The 23,349-nt window shown below is 25.8% G+C and overlaps 2 protein-coding genes across 5 annotated transcripts in view; one reads left to right on the top strand and one right to left on the bottom strand.

The window, feature by feature from the left end:
- Positions 1-10,030: 10,030 nt before the first annotated feature.
- Positions 10,031-16,622, bottom strand: LOC105359995 (integrator complex subunit 12). 4 transcript variants are annotated; one of them, XM_011496951.1, is made up of 5 exons: positions 15,016-16,622; positions 11,179-11,357; positions 10,769-11,119; positions 10,606-10,681; positions 10,031-10,310 (listed from the first exon to the last, which is right to left on the bottom strand). In XM_011496951.1, the coding sequence occupies exons 2-5, from the start codon at positions 11,335-11,337 to the stop codon at positions 10,045-10,047; spliced, it is 852 nt and encodes a 283-aa protein (XP_011495253.1). In that variant the 5' UTR covers positions 11,338-11,357; positions 15,016-16,622; the 3' UTR covers positions 10,031-10,044. The 4 variants fall into 4 exon arrangements, with proteins under 4 accessions (XP_011495253.1, XP_011495334.1, XP_011495178.1 ...); XM_011497032.1 differs by having other exon boundaries at positions 11,179-11,348; XM_011496876.1 differs by lacking the exon at positions 15,016-16,622 and adding an exon at positions 11,459-11,484.
- lgs (BCL9 domain-containing protein legless) overlaps positions 16,618-23,349 on the top strand; it is a 12,131-nt gene continuing 5,399 nt past the window's right edge. The window contains exons 1-5 of the mRNA XM_011497154.1: positions 16,618-17,277; positions 17,821-18,062; positions 18,144-18,429; positions 18,828-19,195; positions 23,076-23,329. Coding sequence (XP_011495456.1) covers positions 16,989-17,277; positions 17,821-18,062; positions 18,144-18,429; positions 18,828-19,195; positions 23,076-23,329 — 1,439 coding nt within the window. The 5' untranslated portion in view covers positions 16,618-16,988. The remainder of the gene's footprint in view (positions 17,278-17,820; positions 18,063-18,143; positions 18,430-18,827; positions 19,196-23,075; positions 23,330-23,349) is intronic.

The following is a 23,349-nucleotide window of genomic DNA, read 5'->3' as shown; positions in this document are numbered from 1 at the left end:
AGATATACACACATACATGCATATATATATATATATATATATATATATATATATACATATATCACACGATGGCCTAGATACACATAAAAGAATATTATTTATCGTGTATCAAAAAAGTTTTGTTCTACTATAAGAATAACAAATGAAAAATCGTTTTGAAATATTCAGTAGTAATTACTACAAATCACTTTCGGAACAGAAAGCTGTTACGAAAATTTATATTTGTTTTGAAATATTTAATAAAAAAATGCAAGTCAGTGGCTTAAGCAAAAATTTTTTATTTTTACCGAGTCCATTCCGAGTAATGGCAAATGTCTTCCTCAATACGTACAGAAAAATTGTTCTCATTTTTTTCTCTTTCAATCATGAATAAAATCAGATAAAGATAGGATGACTTCCAGAATTTCAATGAAATTGTGAGACAAATTTACTTATTTATTTATTTTAATTTAAATTATTTTATTATAGAAATATAAAAAAAATTCACAAAATTTGTAAACAACTTTTGTATAGTTTTCGTCTTGTTATCCTACAGAAGCATGATAATTTATTATGATCTTGGGAAAGCAAATGGAAACTGTGTATTAAATACACATACCCAAATTTTTTAATAAATTTACCAATGCTGGCTCTTCAATGATTAATAGTGAACAATGACATGGTTAATAGTAGACAGTATTCGTTTCCAATTATCAAAAAATGTTTGCACGTAATATACAAGTCTAATTAATAAATGTAATGATAAACAATACATATTTAAGAAATAATCAAATTTGAATATGCAAAGAAGGTTTTATTATTAAATCTAGTGCGTCCACTGTTATTTGTAATGTAAAGGTTGACGGACGAAGACATGAAAAATGAAAGGAACAAAAAAAAGTAAATTGGTGTGCGCGATATCTATAATAACAGTTCAAATATTCTTTGTCTTCTCAAATGTGTACGTATCTCAAACCTCGGTAACGAAGTGCAGAAACTCAGACGTTCGATGTGCAGTATCGCTCGACACCAGACTGAATTGCGTTGCATCGAAAGCGTTTATTGTGTATATTTGTCCCGTTTTCTCGCAAGTCTAGTCGAGTGATTCTAATAATCATTGTAGCTTTTACCGATATTATATCGTATACGAACAAAGTCCACTTGTAATCGAGAGAAAAAAGTGCAAGACAAAACGAAAGGAAAACAAATAAATTGTATTTCTTTAAGTTTTGTATGGCTTTGCTGCTAGTTCGTTGAATCTGTCTTTTTCTGCAGGACCGATGAGAATAGAATAAACAAAATTAATGAAAAAATAAGTTAATTAATTGAAGAGGTACTATAGTAAAGACTTTGAACGATGCATAAATTTATTTAAATTAATATAATTAATGATATAAAAGAAAATAATTGAAAGTGAAAAATTTAAACAATGATAGATGATTTTTGTATAATTGTTAGTTTTAATACAGTTCTCGTATAGAACTGCGATCCCGACATCGAGAGCATCGAAGTATTGCATAGTTGGACAGAGATAATTGAGAATTTAAAATGATGAGATGTATAGTGTGTTACTGAATTCGGCATGCGCGAGAGAATAATGTATTTTTCATCCAGCTCGATTTGTATTTGAATTTTCCTAAAAAATTATTTTATAAATTCAGGTGATATACTTTTTAAAATGATATTAAATGTTATAATCTTAAGCGATGATGTGAATAATAAAAAAATTTTTACATCAACAAATTATATTAACAGCATTGGTATACAGATCCAGATGGATATTAGTGCAGTTATTTCTTAATGTACATCGTGTACACATATTTATAATTATCTCACAAGTATTTGTATATTGTACACATATTTCTAATTATTTCACAAGCACACAAGAACAATTATCAAATTTGCGCATGTATCTTATCAGCGATGTGTCAATTGAGCATTTCAAATAAATTCCGTATATTTCAAAAATTCCATTTTGATTACATATTAATTTGTTATTCTACAAGTATGTGAATTATTTAAAAAATTAAGTTACAAATTTAACTAATCTTTAATTCATTTTCCGGAGTCCTTATTTATACCTGTGATTAAAGTAATTATGGATTATTGTAAAAATTTAAAAATATTTTCCATGAAATTTTCAGATAAATATAATGGAGTTGTTTAATTTATAAAGAATGAATTGTTCATTTCAAAATTATTCAACGTGTTGTAGAATGTTTAATCAATATAACGTTGATTTATCCGCTCATTTGCAATGATAAGAAAATGAAAAGTAGTGGAATGTCTACCAGTAATTAATACAACTCGTAAGCTCTTCTTTAAGAGTTTAGAAATACAAAGACTAAAAGAGGAGAAAACTCAAAGACTGGCTATAAAATACTCGAGTACATTTCCTTAACATACTTTTTCCCTGTTTACAATTTATATAGATTAAAAAATAAATAATTAAATAAATAAAGATTAAGCGCGCGAGAAAATATAAATTAAAAATCCAATGAAGTAACCTGGTAGACACTATAAACAAGTAGGGCAATTTACCGGTAAAATAATACGCGCGCACCCGTGTTTATGCACTTGTTTGTGCGTACGTGTATCAGTACTATGTAACGACAGTCATACAGTACATAGTAAGTATACCATTTTAGAAAAAATAAAAGAGAAATATAAATTGTAGGCGAAGAGGATAGGGCCGAATCAGAATTTCAATAATTAAATTTTATAATAAAATATTTTTACGAAAATCGTTACACATTTTTAAAGGAATGATTAAATTGTTAAGTGGTACACTATTAAGCTGTTTAACTCATATAAAGGATAATACAAACATTTTATTTTAGCTGCGATTAACCGCAACAGCTCGTACATGCTTGATGATGTCAAGTAGTTCAGAATCAATATTATTAAATGATAAAAGATTACCTGGTGCTTTGCTCAATATTTTCTTTAATATCATCGGTACTTGATATGTACTTTCAAAAACATAACATTGCACTAGAATAAAATATTGAGTTTGCTGGTTTTCTTATGATTGAATGTAATCCATTACGCCTACAAATATATACATGTGTCAACGTGACAATGAATAAGCGTGAAAAATAAAATACTTAAAGTAAAGAGGTCAAACAAATATACAATTAAAGAAATAAAAAATAAGCTTGTCAATTGTGCGCATAAAATTCGTAACATTAAATTTAATAAGATGCGTATGATTAGGCATCATATTATCCTTAGGGTATTTAGGAAAGGAGGAAAGGAGTAGGGTTATATATAAAGAGGAAAGCACAAAAAGTCGGTAGGAGTGTTGCATACGAAGTAAAAATTGAATGAGATTTTGAGATCTCATATAATTAGGAAAATATATATCCAAGTGCGTAGTTTGCAAAGAGTCTGAGAGAAGGGAGCACGGGAAATAAATAAAAAACAAATAATGAAGAAATACTCTTTGCGGGCTCGCAAGTTCTGCGAAGGGGTCGACGTACTGTGACACTACTTTATATATAAAAAAGTGAAGGGGCGAACGAGAGCGACTGAATGAGTATACAGTAGTAAGGTGGAAGAAATATGAAGGAAATCGAAAATGCGATAAGAGTGTAAGCGAGATGGAATGGATGGTACATACACTGGTACAAGAGACAGATGGAGAGGGAGACAAAAAGACGCGGCATTATGTCGGTCTTTTCTTTTTACTTTTGCCCTATAGGTCTACGACAACGAGAAAGCATGAGAGAGAGAGAGAGAGAGAGAGAGAGATTGGTTATACGCATATACGTAATATTTCTATATTCGTTCTCATCCCACTATGTGTAGCACATTTTGAACGAAGAGAAAAAGTGGATGAGAGTGGGTATAAGAAAAAGAACGAAAGGGTGAGAGCAAATTAGTGCGCGCAAGCGATTTGAAGAATGGTGAAATTTCTACATTTTTTCTTGCTTGCGCGTGTGTACACGTGCTCGCGAAAGTCCTTTTTCCCTCCTAACGCTCGTTGTTTTTTCTTTATATGCCGCCCCTTTCAATTGTCAAGGGATAGATGGATAGATGGGTGCTCTACAACCACGTCATTGCACCCTTGCATTCCGTTGTAAATAGCGAAAGCCAACCTACCTACCCTATTATAATATCTTTGTGTGTATCCCCTTCATCGACGGTTAAATGAGTGACAGAGAGCCAGAGAGAGAGAGAGAGAGAGAGAGAGAGAGAGAGAGAGAGTAGATCAGTTCGAAAGAGACAGAGAATTAGATAGAATAAGGGATAGGGTGCTCGCAGGAGTGGGAGAACGTTCAGCTTCCTCTCCGTGCGTGAATGTTAAATTAAGTTACACATATGCGCGCATGCGTTCACGCACAAATAATTATTATATATATATAATACGGACTTGATGAAAACGAAATGACTCTTGCCAAATTTTTAATGGGATATAAGCATTTGAAGAATTGCAAAAATATATTGGTATTATAAACAAGGTACGGCCTTATTCATTTTTCATTCCACCCTCGAGCTACCGGGGACCCTTTTCCTTCTCCTTTACTTCTTCATACAAGTGTGCCGTCTTCATTCAAGCTTGGCACAGCCAATTATTTAAAAATATGCACGTCATAACTTGTAATGTGACTTTTGCTATTGTTTCAGCGCGGAAATTGGTTTTTCTTTTATTATTATGCATATTCGAAACAGCTCTTATGTTGTAATTTTATAAAGTTCAAATTTTTCGATGTGTATTCATATAAACTTTAATATTTATTTTACAATAAACTTCAATTTACGCTTTATATTCACAAATACTGAATTTACTTTCAATTTTCTTAAACCGCTTCACGTGATAAAATCGATCCTGTAATGCAGTTATCAAATATGAACCTAAAATATGTAAATTTGTGAATAAAAATAAAAAGGTTTTTTTAAATAAAAACCTATTTATAAATACATCAATTCAGCTTATTTAGGTAATTACAAATACATATGAATATAACTAAAATATCAAAATAATGAAATTGATAAGACATGGTATAATTAGAAATAATTTTAAAAAAGAAATGTAGTACCCACATTCTTTACTCGATTCATTTTATTGTGGATATTGCAGTATATAACTTACTGTAATTAATAAAGCGACCTAATTAAATAAACAACACATTATATTAATTCTTTAGTACTCTATAATACAGCATACTATTTGGAATTGGTAAGTAAATATATTAATAATAGCTCTGAATGTTACAAAAATAAATATAGTAAAATTTCTATTTAAGAATCGTGTTTTTAATCAACAAAATTTATGACTCGTTCTAAAACTGATATAATTTTATTAAATATAATTTGAATAAAAAGAAAAAGAAATATACAGTTTTCAAATAAGACTAATAAAAAATTTTACCTTATAAAGCATAAAAAATAGCAATAAATATAAATTTTAATAATTTAATATTTTATTTTAATTTATTTTATAAATAATTATAATAATTATAATAATATAATAATAATTTATAAATAATTTATTTTAATTTAATATTTAATAATTTAAATATTAATATAATTTTTTTTATGAGATTCAGATTTTTAATAAATGAAAACAATTGATTAGAAAATAAATAAATATAGTATATCCTTATTAATCTTTATAGTTTTAAAGAATACATATTTAAATAAAATAGTTATTGTTTGACAGTTGAATTACAAAATTTTATTATACTATCGCTTTTTAAAACAAATATGTGATCAATAGTTTTAATAGGTAATTTAATCAAAAATAATTTTAGTACCATTAATAATTAAAATTATCACTTGCTTTAAATTTTAATAATTAATTAACTAGCCGTTAATGTTATTGGTAGGAAAAGTTTTCCATACACATATTTTTAATATTTTATTAATTATGGTAATTTAAAATTTGGTTTTATATTCTATTAAGATTATCTTTAAAATTTTTTTTTTGTAAAGAAATATAGCAATGAAAACATATATAATTAAAATTTTTTTATTTTGATTATTAATTTCTTTCCACACTTTTTGTGGAACTAAATTAATTTTTAATTTCATAAAGAAACAAAGAAATACTAGACATTAGATTAATGAGGATGTAATACAATTATTATTATAATAATAGAATTATTATAGCTTCAATCAACAGTCGTCACTTAATTTTTAAACTTACCTTGATTAATGAAATTAAAATTTAATCTTACTTACTATTCTTTGACGATAATTCTAGTCCAAGTTTTTCTTTTCATATTGTGTCTGTGAATTAAAAATACTTAGCATGCTCATTATAGTTTGTTATGCGGATCCGAAAATGCAGATTATAATGAATTACTCACGTGTCAAATGATATATATAAAAACTAGCTTTTGTTTTCGCTATTTAATTAAATAATAAAAATTTTTAGATCACGATACCTAAATACTTGTTACATTTTTAAATAATTTAATGGATAAATTGCTAAATACACTTTAATAAAAGCCACTGGTCTTTAGTATTGCTTAATGTATCATTTTAATTTTTATTTTCAAATGATTGAATTCTATTTGTAGTTACGGGTAATTAAAATATATGCATGAAAAAAATAAATAGATAATGTTGAAATAATTGGTGAACACAATACATGTATATATATTCTAATGACGATGAATTTTCGATAATTAATTATATATGTAAATATACAACTGTATTAAATATTTATTATACCACTAATAAATTAAATTAATTTTCCTTAGATTTAAATGTAAAAAGTTAAAAATTTAAGATAAGATTTAATTAAAAATTTAGGTATTAAATTATTTTATTAATTGCTTTATACATTACTAAACTATTAATTAACAATTAAGTAAAACATAAAAATGTTACATATTGATAAATAACAAAACTGAATACTTTATATATATATATTTTTTAATTGCTTTTTAAACATAAGAGAAATCAATTAATATTGATATTTTATATGAATAAATATTAATCATATAATTATTTTTCAGTTTAATAATAAAGATAAATAATGTTTTCCTATATTTATCAATTAAAATAAATTAAAATAAATAAAAAGGTGTATCTTTTTTATTTATCTTTAAAATGGACATTTTTCAAAAATATTGTAAAATAATTATTGATAAAATAGTTTATAGTATAGATATTAAATTATCGATAAAAATTACATTTAATGTATCTATATTTAAGGGACTTTCATTTATTTTAATCAAAATTTATTCGAGAAAATAATTACTTTTTCCAAATATTGAAATGTATTAGTAAGACAGGTTCAAGAATTTTTAATGTTATTTATACACAAATTATTGCTTAAATACTGCTAATATTATTGACATTTTTAAGCAAAAGTTTTCATTTTTAAAAACTTACATCGTTACTACATTATTTGTGAATTGCATTTTTTCAATTTGAGTTAGCATTAAGTATAAGTAATTTAATAGCTATAAAAGGTTTTGGTATTCATGTTGATCGAGGATCTTCAAATTCTAAAAAGTAGATACTCAAGTATTCCTAGATATCCAAATTAATCAATTCCTAAGACTTAGTCGGAAGACACAATATTTTAGTAGAATAAATTATATCAATGCTAATATTATGGCTATAAATGAGAAATTTTTTAATAAAAATTAATTTACTTTAAATTCCGAGGATTGAGAAGTAATATAATCATAATTAAATTAAACGATGTGTAGGTATTATGTTTTTAAATTAAATTAATGTTTTCAAAATATATTATTTGAAAACTTAATAAAGCCAAAACTTTAATGGAAGACCAATTTATCATTTTACAAATTTTTATATATTTTTTTTAATCTGACTAAAAATAATATTACTTTAAATAAATATACGCAGTAAAAGTTAAGAAGCAAAAGCCATTAAATAATGAACTTTTCTTGTACTTGTACATTATTTAATTCATTTTCACGATAATAATGAATGAAAAATCATAATATGGTCAATAGAAAAATAATCATTTCGTATTAAAAAATTTGGGATGACATCTTTTGAATAAAATGTTCGATCTATTTTTATCTTCAAAACTATTAATTAAAAATTTCTTTCATAGAAATTTCATAGAATTCATAGAAAATGTAAGATGAAATAATTTCGAATAGTCGTTTAAAAAAATATATAAAAATAATAAAAGTAATACCATTTTCAAGTATACAATAAATACAATATAGACTTTAAAAATTAAATTAAAAATACTAAATTAATAATTTTATATTATATACGTTTCCACATTATATATTTTATAAACTTTATTTTGCCGGACTAAATTTTTTTTTAATTTTTAACATATATTTTATATATTTATGCATTAGAATCGAGTAATTTATGAATTTGTAGTGTGAATTTTGATAGTTTATCACGAAAAACTTATTTGTATTTCAGTTTGATTATAATTTGAATTATAAATTTCTTATTTTGTAAATATAATATAGAAATATACAAAAATTATTATATAGATAAAATTTCTTTTATTACTAATTTTTCACCTGAAATTGTTATTTTTATATTTTAATATTTGAACAAACATTTAATATAAACATCAAAAATATATAAAAAAAATTGTATTCGATTTATACTTTGTTATTTATTAAAATAGCATTATTTATTCATATTTTAAAACATGTACATAATGTATATATATATAAAGTTTATTGGTATAATTTCAAATAAATCAATACATTCTATTTTAACAATCTGTAAATATGTTTTTATCTATATAATTGTATGTAGGTATTTTTATCAACTTAATTGAGCCGTCTTTATATAAAGTAAGTGATTGTGGTGAATATAGGAAGCTCGTCGAATAGTCGTTTATAGTCGTAGTATTCAGTACTATAGATAGTACATGTTTATTGAATTTCATATTATTATAAAAAGATATTTATTAATGGTATTGTAATATTTTCATATAAATTACTGTTTTAACCATTAGAAGAGTAATCGTTATAATTAGATTAAAATTGTATTTTATTTTTTTATAAAAAAGTACTATTTTGAACTGTAATACTCATTCTAGTGAACTACTTGTAAATAATAGATTAAAATATAAATAGTTTGATGTTAAAAATCGATGAATTTTTTATAAAATTCAAATAAGTAAATATGTTTAGATATATTTTTGAAAAATTATGTAATTACTTTTAAAAAGCATATTGGCTTATATTAATCTTTTTTTGAATGTGCTTGGCTTACGTATCAGTTGGAGACGATCTCTGTGTTGGTAGTAAGCCGAATGTGCTTGGCTTACGTATGAGTTTAAAAAGTAATTTAATTGGTAAATTCAATTTATAAATCATCTCATCTTTGTATCTCATTTTTAAATATTCCTAAAATTAGAACTAATTAAAATAGTATTATCAAAATAAACTATAATATAACTATATTATAAACTATATAACTATAATATAAACTATAATGAGAACTAACATTAATTATAAAATATGTTTACAGTAGAAATTCTATGATTATTTAATTTTTATTGTATAATTTTGTAACTACAACATCTGTTTGTTTACCTCGTGTTTAAAGATAATAAATATATTTGGTATGTTTTTTGTTTGTTAAATGAACCTCGATTTTTGCACAAGAAATTATTAATAAAATCTATGATGAATTTATTTAATATAATTGTTTATTATTCTTCTTTACAAACTTAGAGATGCTAATTATAAAATAATATTAGATTAGACAATTTTATACTAGTAAGATATTTATGTTGTTTAGCAATTTTTCTTCGTTTATAATTTATATTACTTAAAAATATACTATATAAAACATTATTTAATATGAATTTTATTTAAAGTATTTTCAGTATTGAAATTAAAACAAAACGTCTTTAATATTATTATAATTTTATATCAATATTTACATTTTTAAAATTTAATTGTATATTCGTAAAATATATATACAAATATTAATCAAACAATTTAATTGATACACTAATAATGCAAAGTGCAGATATATAAATAATATTTTAAATATTACATTAATGGTGCATTAATTCGTTCGTTTAATTAATATTTATAACAAAATTAATTTGCAAAAACACATATTTTTACATGACATAATTCTTACTTAATCTGATTTATTTTTATAAATAAAAGATTTATCATGAGAATTTTTTGATGAAGAACTAGAACTTGATGAATGTTTGTTAGTTCCTGAATTGGTACTTCTACTCCGTTTATCTTGCTTTGCTTTTTTTATCATATCTTTTAATCGTCGATCTGCACTGACTATGTGAATATTTGGTACTAATTTTGAATTGGAATTACTACCATTAGAATTTTGTGATTGATTTGTTGAACTTGATGATTTATATTTATCTGTATGTTTAGAACCTAAATTTTATAAAACAAAATGTAATATCGTAAATAGTTATAAATTTGATAATCAATTTTCTTATGCAATTCTGATTATTAACACATTTATATTTTTTATAGATTACAAAGATTATAAAAATATTCTATAAATAAAGGCTTAAATTAAAAATAAATTCTGAAATAATTTAAACATAATTAAATAAAATTAAAATATAAACTGTTCTGTGTATGAATATGAAAATCTTTTAGTTTTGTTTTACTTGTCAAAAACTTTAATAATTAATAGTATTATAATTAATAAACATAAACTTACTTGACGAGGATGATTTTTTTGACTCTTTAATTTTAGTTTCAGTTACAGGTTTTGGTGAATTTCTTTCTTTTAACACCTAGATATGTATATAAGAATTACATTATTCAATAATTACAAACATTCAATATTTATCTGGGAGATTGTATAACACATTAATATATACCAGTTGAGTCTTTACGCAATTACAGCAATACCATTCTACTGGGTGGGTATCAACTTGTGAGTCAAGAATATGGGGTGTGTGACATTCTTGATGGTACAGAGAACCGCATTTTACACATTCCACCAATCTATTCTTTGCTCCAACATCCATTCCTTTACAGATAACACAAGCAACATCCTCTAAAATGTCGGCTAGATTGTCATCGCTTTGTAATAGATCTGGAGGAGTGTCTTGTATAGTTACAGGAGAATTGTTTTTGCTAGACTTAGAATGTTTAGATGAATTTGAACTTTTACTTCTTTTACTACTCGTACTACTTTGATCACTTAATACAGGTTCTTCTAATGTATACTGTAAGTTTTGAATAATATTTATTATCACAGAAAACTTTTTTATTTAATATTTGTTACCTTTTTATGTAATGTATTGGATAACATTTTAGATGCTCCATATTTTTGTTTAATTGCCTCGTCAAGAAGACCGCGTAATTGCTCTACAGAATCTTTGTTTGTAGAATGGAGCAATTTCAGAGCTTGTAAAAATTGTGGATCTAAATCCAATGCTGTCATATTGGAAGATACTAAAAATTCTTGATTAATTTTTTAGTTATTTTAGTAGTCATAATTATATTTGATGATTTTATAAATTATATAATTACTTAAAAGTAAATTAAAAATAAACAGAACTTACATTAAATTGAGTAAGCATTAAGTAATAAAGTTTTAATGTAATTTAATTTCAAGAAAAACAATTTAAGTATATTTAAAATAAAAAAACGTATTTATATTCTTTTATTATATGAATATAATATTGCGGGGGTGTCATTTAGTAAGGTTATAGTTTGCACTTTGGTCGCCATTTTGATTTGATTAACTTTTGGAAGTGGGCAATTTCTAGTATTTCTCTTCTCTCTCTTCTTTCCTTCTATTTACTCGCTAATATAAGAACATTGGAATTTATCGGATATAGCAGGTCATTCTAAATATCTGTGAAAATTGATCTTACTTTTGTTAAAAAAAATGAAATTAAAATTATAATAATGATTGTTTAAATGATCCTCTGAAAACAAATACAAGTTTTATATGAAATAGCAAAATACTGTACTTATTATATTAATAAATTATTATAATCCGGATAATAAAATGTTATTTTTGAAATCATACAAATCTATTTACATGAAAAATATTCATAGATATCAAGGTATACTTTCGACTTATACTTCAGATTTTTAACTATATATATATATATATATATATATATATATATATATATATATATATATATATATATTTATAATTATCATAGCATTTTTGCTAATTTAAATAAGGATAAAGATATTTTTATAATGTTCTATTGGTAATATTGGTAATGTTTTTATTAGCATAATTTTTTATGCATTTGTGTTAGCTGATTGCACTTTCTATGTTTAAATAAATGTCTATCTACATATATTTAAAATTATTAAAAATAAATAATTAAAGATAATAAATAAATATTAAAAATTTTAATACTATTTTATGGATTTTCTAAATTCAAGTGAAATGATAATAATATACATGATATTCAAAAAAATAAAATAAAATATGTATTGAAATTTCATGTTCATATAATGCTTAAAAATCCTAACCCACTAATGATTTGTATTACTCGATCATTTAAACAACATTTAAGCATGTCCTCCTCATATACCGTTCAAAATTAATAAACGTAAAACATTCTCTTTGTAAAAAGAATACTATTTTAAGGATATTCAAAGTAAAATTTAAAGAAAAATCATATTGTTTGAATTGTAAGATTATTAAATCCAAAGCGACACTAAAATATTTGTTTTTGTATAGATATTCAATTGTTTATATACTTACTTTATATTACTGAATAAACAACAACTTGAATAAGTTAATAATCAATTTTACATCACTTATTCTTTCAATATAACAATTAATACATATATTATAAATAACTATTCACTCATAAATCAATTTTAGAATTAAATTCGATTTAATTATTGCTATTTTGTCTTACAACAAAAAAATGAAACTCCGAATTAATTTAATTAATACCTTGTAATTATTGTGATCTAATCTACTATAAATTGAAGATTATATATACATACGCATACTGTAATTTGTTAATATTAATAAATAAATTAAAATTCCATCACAATCCAAGTGGTATCTTACATATTGCGTTGACGCCTTATTTTCGGTAATATATTAGAGTTCTATTATAGTCTACTAAAAATAAACACCGTATATATTTAGGTGCAGTTCCAATTTCTAATAATTCGTTAAATAATTTTAAGTTCAAGATTCTTATACAAATTAACAACATATTCTTACTTTTTTCAATATAAAATAAAATAGCAGTTCTGTAATATTTTTGAAATTATATTTAAAAAATATATTAATATTTATACACAACCGAAGAATAAATTGAAAGAATTTTCTTGTATGTAGAGGAATGTAGAAAGTTTATTTATATAAAGTATTGTATGTTATTAATTGCCAAATTGATTAAATTATATATTTAAATAAAACTTTTTTTATTGATATTTTTACTCTCGTTCTAAAAGTTTATTTCTATTTCAATAAGTTTTTCAAACTGAAATAAGTATTTAAAAAATGTAATAATTATATTGTTTTAAAAGATATTAGTTTTTCAAAAATAAGAATGAGAAAAATATGTTTTAGTACTTTACTAAAAAACAATTGAACATTTTTAAATAATAAAACACTGTTAAGAATATAAATACAACAGCTTTTACATACACGTTATTTCTATAAAAAAATGTATTGTATCTACCTACTTGAAAAGTTAATGGTAAAGTTCGAGTTATATTATGATTAATCAGCAATATTTAAATTGGTCGATTTTATGTAGGTCCAATAGCTTGATCGTGAATTTTACTTTGATTTTTTTCTAATTGAATTAGAAATAGAGAGTATATTAAATATTAATGCTTATTAAATATCGTTGATAAAATTAATATTTTTTAAATTTGAAAATATTTCTTTAAGTAGAGGGTTGCTGCCTAATGTATACACAACGATACACAATTGCTGGTATACATAGTGGATCACACGGCAACACCGCTTATCCGTAAAATGCAAACAAGACTTCTTGTTTGCTTCCTTTTCTTCTTGCGCGCGCGCTACCACATTTATTGCAGCAGATATAATGTACCTGTGTTCAACACAATTAACTTTGAGCGCATTAGCAGACATACGTATACATGCCAATACAATCTGCGTATTCAAACTATATCGGTATTCTCAATCTTACAATGCGTATGAACCTGTGCGTGCCTGTGAATTTGTACATATGTAATCACGGCGTCAGTTGGCAGCCGTGTAGTGTGCGAAAAAGAAAAATAATTAAAACGACCATGAAGCGACAAATAATGCGTTTGCAATAATGCTCTTATATTTATAATGTTCTTATAAACTTATTTTAAAATGTTCCTAAAAAGAATGTCTAATATTATGCAGGTCGAAAATGTTGTTATATTAGTTTTCAGAAATAGGAATTTTATTGGAGGAATGAGAATTTATACCAATTGATGACAAAACTATATCGAAGAGTCTAAAAAATAGTGATCAAAAGTGTAGATAGAAGAAAAGACTGCATGCGAAGCGGGCCTTTGTGCTGAAAATCCTTATATATATATATATATATATATATAGGCACAAAGCACTTGTTTTCTATGTCTCCATATTTCTTTCATTCGCTATATTTTCATATTCTCTTGTTGAAAGTAATTCGATATAAATTTTCTTCGGGTTGAGAATAGAGGGTGTATATAAACCATAAATGACGGTCATTAACGTTGATTTACCTATATAATTTATTATTACTATGTGATTATATGGTTTGCGACGTCAGCACTGTTGTATTTGAACTATTTTGGTAAAAGTTTTAAATGCATATATGTTGCATATTTATATGCGGGCATACACATGATTAGGATTTTGTTGATATTTCTTCTGAATTATAATATGAATGTGGCGTAGATTATTTGAATGGGATATTAAAAGTGTAATGAAATAGAGTAGAGTCGATTATTCAGATTATATATTTATAAATTTATCGAACATATGCTTTTAATATTAAGAAAAATTTAGTTCCTTATTTTAAAATGAAACTTCATATATTAGAATGTTACCGTGCATTTGCACATGTGAATTAATTACTTATAACAATGCATACAAATGCATTAACAAATAAATAAAACATTTGTTAACACTTACACCTTGCTTAAATCGTTCTACCTATGTGTCAGCGACGCTTCACAACGCACAAAAAACGGAAAAATCAGCTACTTCTTATTGCACTATAGTTCCACGAAAGTGGCGCTAACGTTGCAATTCGCGTACCGAAATCAGTAACGAAAAAGAGTAAGAGAAAGAGAGAGAGGGAGAATATTAGGGAGCAATGACGAGAAGGCAAAAGAGAGGGAAAGAAGGAAAGAGGGAGAGAACAGATTTTTGACTGTCTCGACCATCGTCGACAATGTCCCTCAACATTCCAAAGAGAAATAACAGTTTGCAAAAGAGCGAGTGTGAGAGAGTGAGAGATAAGCAGTATAGATAAGTAATTATGCATACATATGTGCCTACACACATGCGTGTGAGTGTGTGTCCGCGCATAGAGAGAGAGAGACAGAGCGAGTGAGTGGAGCAGGCTAAGCGAGGGAGGAGAAGTAAAACGTGTACGGGCTTAATGTACGTTTTCTGTCTCCGTCTGACGACGATCTACAAGAGTGTGTTCCCACGACTCGTACCCGATAGAAGGGGGGTAGGAGACGTACACAGTTACATATATACTAGAAAGGGACAGAACATTGTAAAATAACACTTACACATTTACGCACAATAGCTAGTGTAACGGGAGCGCGAAGGAGGGAAGCTACACATACAAGCGCTTACATTCCGTGGGCTTGGTGTACGTTACGCGAGTCATTTAGAGATATAACTCCCTCTCTCTTGTCTGGTCTAACTCGACCTGGTGCACATATATACGAGCGCGCGCGCGCGCGCGCTTATACTAGCCCATGCACAAAAAGTGAGAAAGAAAAAGAGAGTGCGAGTGAGACTAGGGCGAGAAGATTATCGGCCGCCGCGGCACGGCACCTTACACACCGACTGGAGAGTGTGTGTGGATGATCTCCGCGCGAGTCTCTCGACGCGGCGAGAGACGAAGCGACGACGAAGACGAACGCGAGGACGGGTGTTCGTTTATACACGAGGAGAAAATAAAAGAGAAATACGAAGAAAAATATAATAAGAATATATAAACGGTGTATGCGAGCGAGCCAGGGAGTAGTGAGTGAGTGGGTGTTAAGTAGTAAGAATGTGTATGTGACGAGTGAGTGAATGAGTAAGTAGTCAGCAACTAAGTGAGTGCGTGAGAAGTGTGAGTACGCGCGCGCAAGACACCGTGAAGGGAGAGAAAGAAAGAAATAGATAGATAGATAGAGAGAGAGAGAGAGAGAGTAAGAGAAAGAGCGCGCGCTTGCTTCGAGCCCAGTGTGTTGTTTTTCTTTTTATTTTCATAAACGAGGTACTTCACCGAAGGCTTCGTGCAGAGCGTGTAGTGTGTATGTACAAGTATTAAGCTAATTCTGCGCGCTTCCGCAGCAGCACGAGCACAACTTGAGTCAGCAGCAGCATCGTCTCCGTCGCGCTACCAGATAACTATCCACTGGGATCAAAAATCGTGGAACCACAGTGAAACGAGTGTAGCCTCGGTGTTTCCGCACGCTAGGCGCTTCACATTTCTTTGAATCTACACACGGCATATCCTGCGTGTACTGCCGGGCTTAAGCACAGCTGAGTGAGAGAGAAAGAGAGAGAGAGAGAGAGCGAGAGAAAAGAGTGTTAAAAGAGAGGGAGATTAGCTTCAGGAAAGAGATTGAATGAGCAAGTAATCAGGGTTTTTCTTGAAAGCAGCTCGACGTCGTCGCCTGGCGGCGGCAGCGGCGGTGGTAACAGCAACTTCAACCCAGACTTTAATGCAGCCACAGACTGCACTTGCTGATTGGTTGCAAATGATGGTGCAAATCTTTCTAAAGGTTTTAGACTAGCACCGAACATTTTTGCTTCTCTCTAGAGGCTTATCATTGTGCCAGTAATACAACTTAGAGAACATGGTTTGCTTATATGCAAATCAATCAAAAGTCTGACATATTCGGAGCGGAGAAAGCTCCAGGTAGACAGCCAATATGAAGACTGAGAAAAAATCCAACGAACCTAGCTGCGTAACCCCGGTTGTAGTGAAAGAGGAGCCAGAAAGCGATCGTGTAAAGATCAAGGAAGAAACTGGCACAGGTAACAATGAAGATGCACCCGGTGAAGATAATGCTGAATGTTTAAAAGAAGCTGTATTAGATGCTGCAGTTATAGAGGGAACAATAAGTGGTGATAGTCAAAATGGAAATAACAGTCAAACAATATTGACCACTGTTAAACAAGAAAGTGATCCTATTAGTACTGTGGAAGAATTGTCTTCTGGTATGTTATTTTTTTCGTTATAATTTTATCCTCATTTATTTTTTAGAGTTTTATGTTTAGATTTTAATTATTGAATTTCATCAATGAATGAAATCAATTTAATAAATTAATATTGAAATTATATTTGCATATAATATAAATAGCATTCTTATTAAAAATGTAATAATTATGAAATACATATTTGCTCTTAAATTATATATAGTCATTCAATTTATTTATTAAATAATTGAAATAGGTTTAAACATATTATTCATCCATTATGTTTTATTTAAATATTTTCTAATTGTGAATATAAATTATGAATAACAATACAATGCATGACTAATAATGCAATTATTATTTATATAGTTTATATAAAAATATTGTTTATTTCTTGTTAATTTTATTTATACAAAAGTAAAAATAGATAGTGTTTATTTAATTTTCACTACACATTAAATTATATATTTCTTTTATTGTTATAGAAATGAATTATTTTTAATATTTAAGAATTATAAATAAGTTTACATAAACACAATGAAAATATTTATTTTTTTTGTATAGATTGTAGCACAAATATTGGGATATCTGGTGATGGAATTCAACCATTGGTCAGCAATGTACTCGCAAAACAAATGGGAAGTGGTACAAATACAGGTGAAGCTCAATATATGCAACAGCAAAGTCAAATATTTGTTTTTTCAACACATATGGCTAATAAAGGAGCAGAAATGGTTATGCAAGGTCAATTCCCAACTATTATTGCTTATCATATGGCACAACCAAATACAAAAAAGTATTTGGAGGTATGTTAAATTTGAGAAATATTTAATTTCTTATATATTTATTGTGTAACCATTAGAACTCAAATTTATTATTTCTTTCAGAAGCATCCAAATAAAATAACTCACTTTCGACAGAATCCTCATCAATGGCTGAATAATCTTGCTGCAATGAAGCAAAAAGGTCATCAGCATAGTCCAAATATGAGTTTTCCAGGAGAACAGCCACCGGATCTTCCTCCTCTAGATCCAAATGAATCTGCATTTTGGAATGAGCAGTCAAGTATGCGTAGTTTAAATGGCAATAATACTCTGGGAAACTCAGAATCGTCAATAGATGATACAAATGTTAATGTGCCTTGCCTTGTGCCCAACTCTCCTAGTAATTCAGGTATTACATGCATTGTAAAATACTATTACATTATATTACATTATATATGAATAGGAATTACAAACAAAAATTTAATTCACAAAAAGTAGTCATAATAATAAAAAAAAGATAATTAAAAACAAAGTGATTGTATTTTATATTTATACATTTTAGTAAAACTTTATAACTTATTTTTTTTTTATAACAAATGGCTGACATTTATACATATTAATTTAATATGAAAAATAATTAAATACGTACAGGAAAATACTATTTTTTTAAATATAATTTATAAAAAATTCTATATAATTTTTGTAGTATAATTTCAAATTTATCACATAAAAAAAAAACAATTTTAAAAAATTTTGTATTTGAAAAAAATTCATATTTACATTAAAATAATAAAAATTAATTTTCAGCTAATCCTCAGCCTGTTGGTGGTGCAGCGATAGGTCACAGTCCAAATTTAATGGGAGGCACGACCAGTCCAGGTCCTGGAGGATTGCAGCCTTCATTACAGGGCGTCAAAGTACCGGATGAAAATCTTACTCCACAACAACGACAACATCGAGAAGAACAGTTAGCTGCACTTACAAAAATGCGACAGATGCTTTTTCCTGAACAAAAAGATGTCGCCAGTGGATCAATAGATCCAACACAAGGAAATGCACCAGGATCACTTTGTTCAACGGGTAGTCTTCCACCAGTAACTGTTTCAAATCAGTGTGGATCTGTAACAATGGATTGGCATAAATTACAACATCCTTTCTTAGATGGAAAGAATAAGGTAATAATGGTTATTTATATTTATATGATAATTTAAATATTTGGAATATTAATGATTTTTACTTATGTAATAATAAAAAGAAATATATTAAATGTTTATTTCGTATGATTATTTATAAAAATTGATCATTTTAAAAATACAAATTATTAATATTATATTATTTTACAATAATGATTCTTCGTTCTATGAATGGTTAAGTTGTATTCGATTATTAAATTGAATAAATATTCATTTAATGAATTTATTTTATCTATTTTAAGAATTTCATTAAACGATTGTATCATAAATTCAATATGTCAACGACTTAATGGGTCAATTTATTATATTACTTTTTAAATAAATATAATCTCATAATTAGTCAAATATATATTATATGTTACTATGTATGTTATTATACTTATTGGTATGAATCTTTTAATAAATTAATTTTAATTAATAATTATTTGCATATTAATTTTATATTATTATTTATATATTACTTAATTCTCTTATGTTACAACTAATTAATGTAAATCAAATTATTGTTAAATAACATATTTATAAAACGTTAAATTTAAAGATATATTTCAATAGTTAATGATTATTTCCATTGTAGAATTATGAGTAATGTATACTTTAATAATTTAAAACAATCATGGATTCAATTGACATTTTTTATACTTAAAACATTTTTATACTTAAGTACAAAAGTATTTAAGAACAATGTTATTTTCTCTAAAATGTGTTTTAATTAATAGAAAGAGATTTAATAATTGATTATTTCTTGAATTTAATTATTGAAAATAATATTGTTGTAAAGCTAATATTATAATATTATAATAATCTTAATATTAAATCTTATTCTTTAATTCCTGATGATTTAATGAAAATAGTTAAAAATTACTTAAATAATATATAGCCTTTTCATTTGATTATATAATTTGTTTTTTATTTAATTATATGTTTGATTTTTGGTAGTTTTATAAATGTATGGGTCATAAATTATGATGAAAGATTTAAAAAAAATTTCTATTTTACATTTTTAGCAGATCTATTTAATAGAAAAATCGAAATAAAAAATTTATAAATTATAATATGGTTATGTGTATGTTTTTAGTTTGTTTAAAATTATCTTATTATTTATTTTTTAATTTTTTGAAGAAATTTCTCATCTTTCTAATTTATAATATTACATTTAAATTTTTTATATAGTTTTAATTTATTAATTTATATTTGTAATTGTAAGCGGTTAATTTATATTTGTATTATATCAATATTTATAAAAAATTGAAAATATATAAATTAAAATTTCTAATGATAATTGAAAATTGTAAATTTTTATATGATCTTTCTCGAAAGTATTTTACTGATTATTCTTAAACATTAGCTCTCAAATATATTATACAAGATAAGTAATATGATTTGTTAATGATTAAAAACGTTATTATTTTTAAATAATTTCACGAATAAAATTCTGTACTTTGTTAAACGACTATTATAATATACAATCTTTTCAAATTGAAGAATTGTAATAAATGTTATATATTTTATAAACACATTATTTAATATTATATTTTTATTTACAATGATTAATATTCTATTAATTTTATTAACTATATCTAAAATTATTCATTATATTCATTATATATATTAAATCTAGATATTATATTTTAGTTGAATTATTATAAAATAGCTTTTGCTTATTGAATTTTTTAAATGCATATATTAAAATTAGAAATTATAATAATTCAATTTTTATGTAACAACCTAAATATTTACATAAAAAATATTTAAATTATAAAATATTAGATTACATAAAATTCTAATTTTTAGAAATTATTTGTTTACAGTGATTTAAAGGTATTTGAAATTAAAAGTATCCTAGATTTGAAATTCAAAATATGTGATAACTTATAAAAATAGAAAATTGAAAGTAAAATTAATTGCAAATTAAGAACGAACATGGGCATAAATTTTCTTTATTAAAATCATATCCGAAATTCTTTCGTTAATGTTGTATACTATACGTGTACGTGCGTATTCCGTTCGAATAAAATACACAAATCCTAACAATTCTCATCAATTCTGTATTTCAGAGTATCATACATTATATTATTTAGTAAAATCTGTATTAAATTAAACTACAACATTTGTTGATATCATTACAATAATTTAATATTTTTAGTTATACTTAAGAATTATATATACTTAACCAGTTGTAACAATCTTTTGAATAGATTATTAAAATATTTTATTTTATATTTTAAATTTTGTAGTTATGATATTGATTTATTTTTAATTTTCATTCTATAAATACAACAAAGAAAATATGTATTTTTGGTGTAACAGTAATCATATTTTTGACATTTTATTTTAGAATGTTTGATAAAATATAGCTTTTATTTATTTAAATTAGTTGACAATTTTCTATACGATTTACAAACTACAGGAAATTGTGTTAATACTATTGAGGTTGAATTTTATATGAAAATTATTAAAAGGAATTTACATCGTCTTGAGTATTTTTAATATTCTTATTTTTATAGTTATTCGAACTCCTAAGTATCCGTTATATTCTTGTACCTAAGATTTTAAATTACAGTTTGGTGAATATTTTTATTTTTATTTCTTATTTATAAATGGATGTCGAGACATTGGTGTATTGAATATATCTGAATCTTAATTTAAAAGTTTTTAAATTTACTAAATGGACGTAGTTGTTGAATACTTAGGTACTTTACATACATATTTCATAAGAAATTCATTTTTAAATAATGATGCATAATAATTGTGTTTATAATCTGAATCGTTGAACTTTATTTGCCTGACTTGCTAATACATACAGCAACCAATTCATGTTTTCCTAGCGCAATGATAGAATATTGGCGTCTTCAAATTAATGATCGATTTTCTTTCATACATGTATTTATTTTCTGTTAATGAAGTTCAAAATTAAATTTCATTTTCTTCATAAAATATATTTAGGTAGATTAAATAATTCTTTTGTTTTTTACAATATGTATTATGATTTATATTTCTTTTTGTAACAGTAGTAATATACTGAGTAGTAGTGATAGTAGTAATATTCTTTGTATAATCTGATGTTTTCTATATTAATGTATTGCAAAATATTGAAATAATATTTTTCTACTAAGGCTATTAGGTTAAATAGTACAAAAAAGAGGTCAACGAGTTTTATGGAAATTATAACGGCAATGAAGTAACAAAAAAGTATTTCATTATTATATATTTGTGGTGATAGTTTTGTAATTATTTTGTAATTCAACTGATAAATTGTTATTCTTTTTAATTGTTTTTATTTTAAAAATAATCATTATACATGATTATGACCGTAATTTTTACTAATAGATATTAATTTATTAGTAAATCAGATACAATGTTCACAATAAAAATAAAAAATTAATAGGCTTGAAATTGTGACCTACTATACTATTGTTATAATTAAACAATTTTTTAAATAATCAATTTTTATACTTAAATGTCAGAAGTATAATTAATCATGAACACTGAATTTAAATGCTTCTTAATTATAACAAAACACAGCCATAGTTAACCATGTATATAGTAAAGCAATACATTAATGCAGTACATTATTTTTATATTATATATGTTATATGTAATTTCATATAAATAGCAGAAATTCATAAATTTTATTGATTTTTATTTAATATAATTTTTATATAATTTTGAAATATCATTTTCTACTTCAGAATAAATAATTCTAGCTTTAAAAATATTCTTTGATTTATTTAAAATTCATACCTAAAGTAATTTCACTCCTTTAATAAGTACATAGAAGTGTTTATAAACGATAATCGCAGTTAAAATTGTAACGGAGTCCTTGAGAGCTTTTATTAATTTTAATTTAACTTTTGTATAGGTTGGGGTAAGCAGTCCAGGTGTTTCAGTACGAGGGACTGGCGGTCCAGGAACTGTAGGTGGCAGCAACACTGGTAGTGGATCTGCCAGCTCCGTGGGTGGCGGCGGAAATAGCGGAGGAAGTAGTAACGGTCCGCGCAGCCAGGGTCCTCCACCTCCTTATCATCAAACAACGAGATCGGCAAGCGTACCGATAGCTATTCAGAGTCCGAATCCATCGTCGCCGAATAACCCTACGAGCAACCTTTCCCTAGCGTCACCCCGTGCGAGCTCGG

This window comes from Ceratosolen solmsi, unplaced genomic scaffold, assembly GCF_000503995.2.
Source record: "Ceratosolen solmsi marchali unplaced genomic scaffold, CerSol_1.0 scaffold10, whole genome shotgun sequence".
Classification (NCBI taxonomy): Eukaryota; Metazoa; Arthropoda; class Insecta; order Hymenoptera; family Agaonidae; genus Ceratosolen; species Ceratosolen solmsi.
The sequence above is the reverse complement of the archived record's forward strand: the minus strand, read 5'-3'. Positions and strand labels throughout refer to the sequence as shown.

What these genes read in the sequence shown, in the direction of transcription:
- LOC105359995 (XM_011496951.1), bottom strand. Translation starts at nt 11,337, where the DNA reads ATGACAGCATTGGATTTAGATCCACAATTTTTACAAGCTCTGAAATTG. An exon ending in ATTGCGTAAAGACTCAACTG is followed by an intron (nt 10,682 to 10,768) that starts GTATATATTAAT and finishes ATACATATCTAG; the next exon opens with GTGTTAAAAGAAAGAAATTC. An exon ending in AAAAAAATCATCCTCGTCAA is followed by an intron (nt 10,311 to 10,605) that starts GTAAGTTTATGT and finishes TATAAAATTTAG; the next exon opens with GTTCTAAACATACAGATAAA.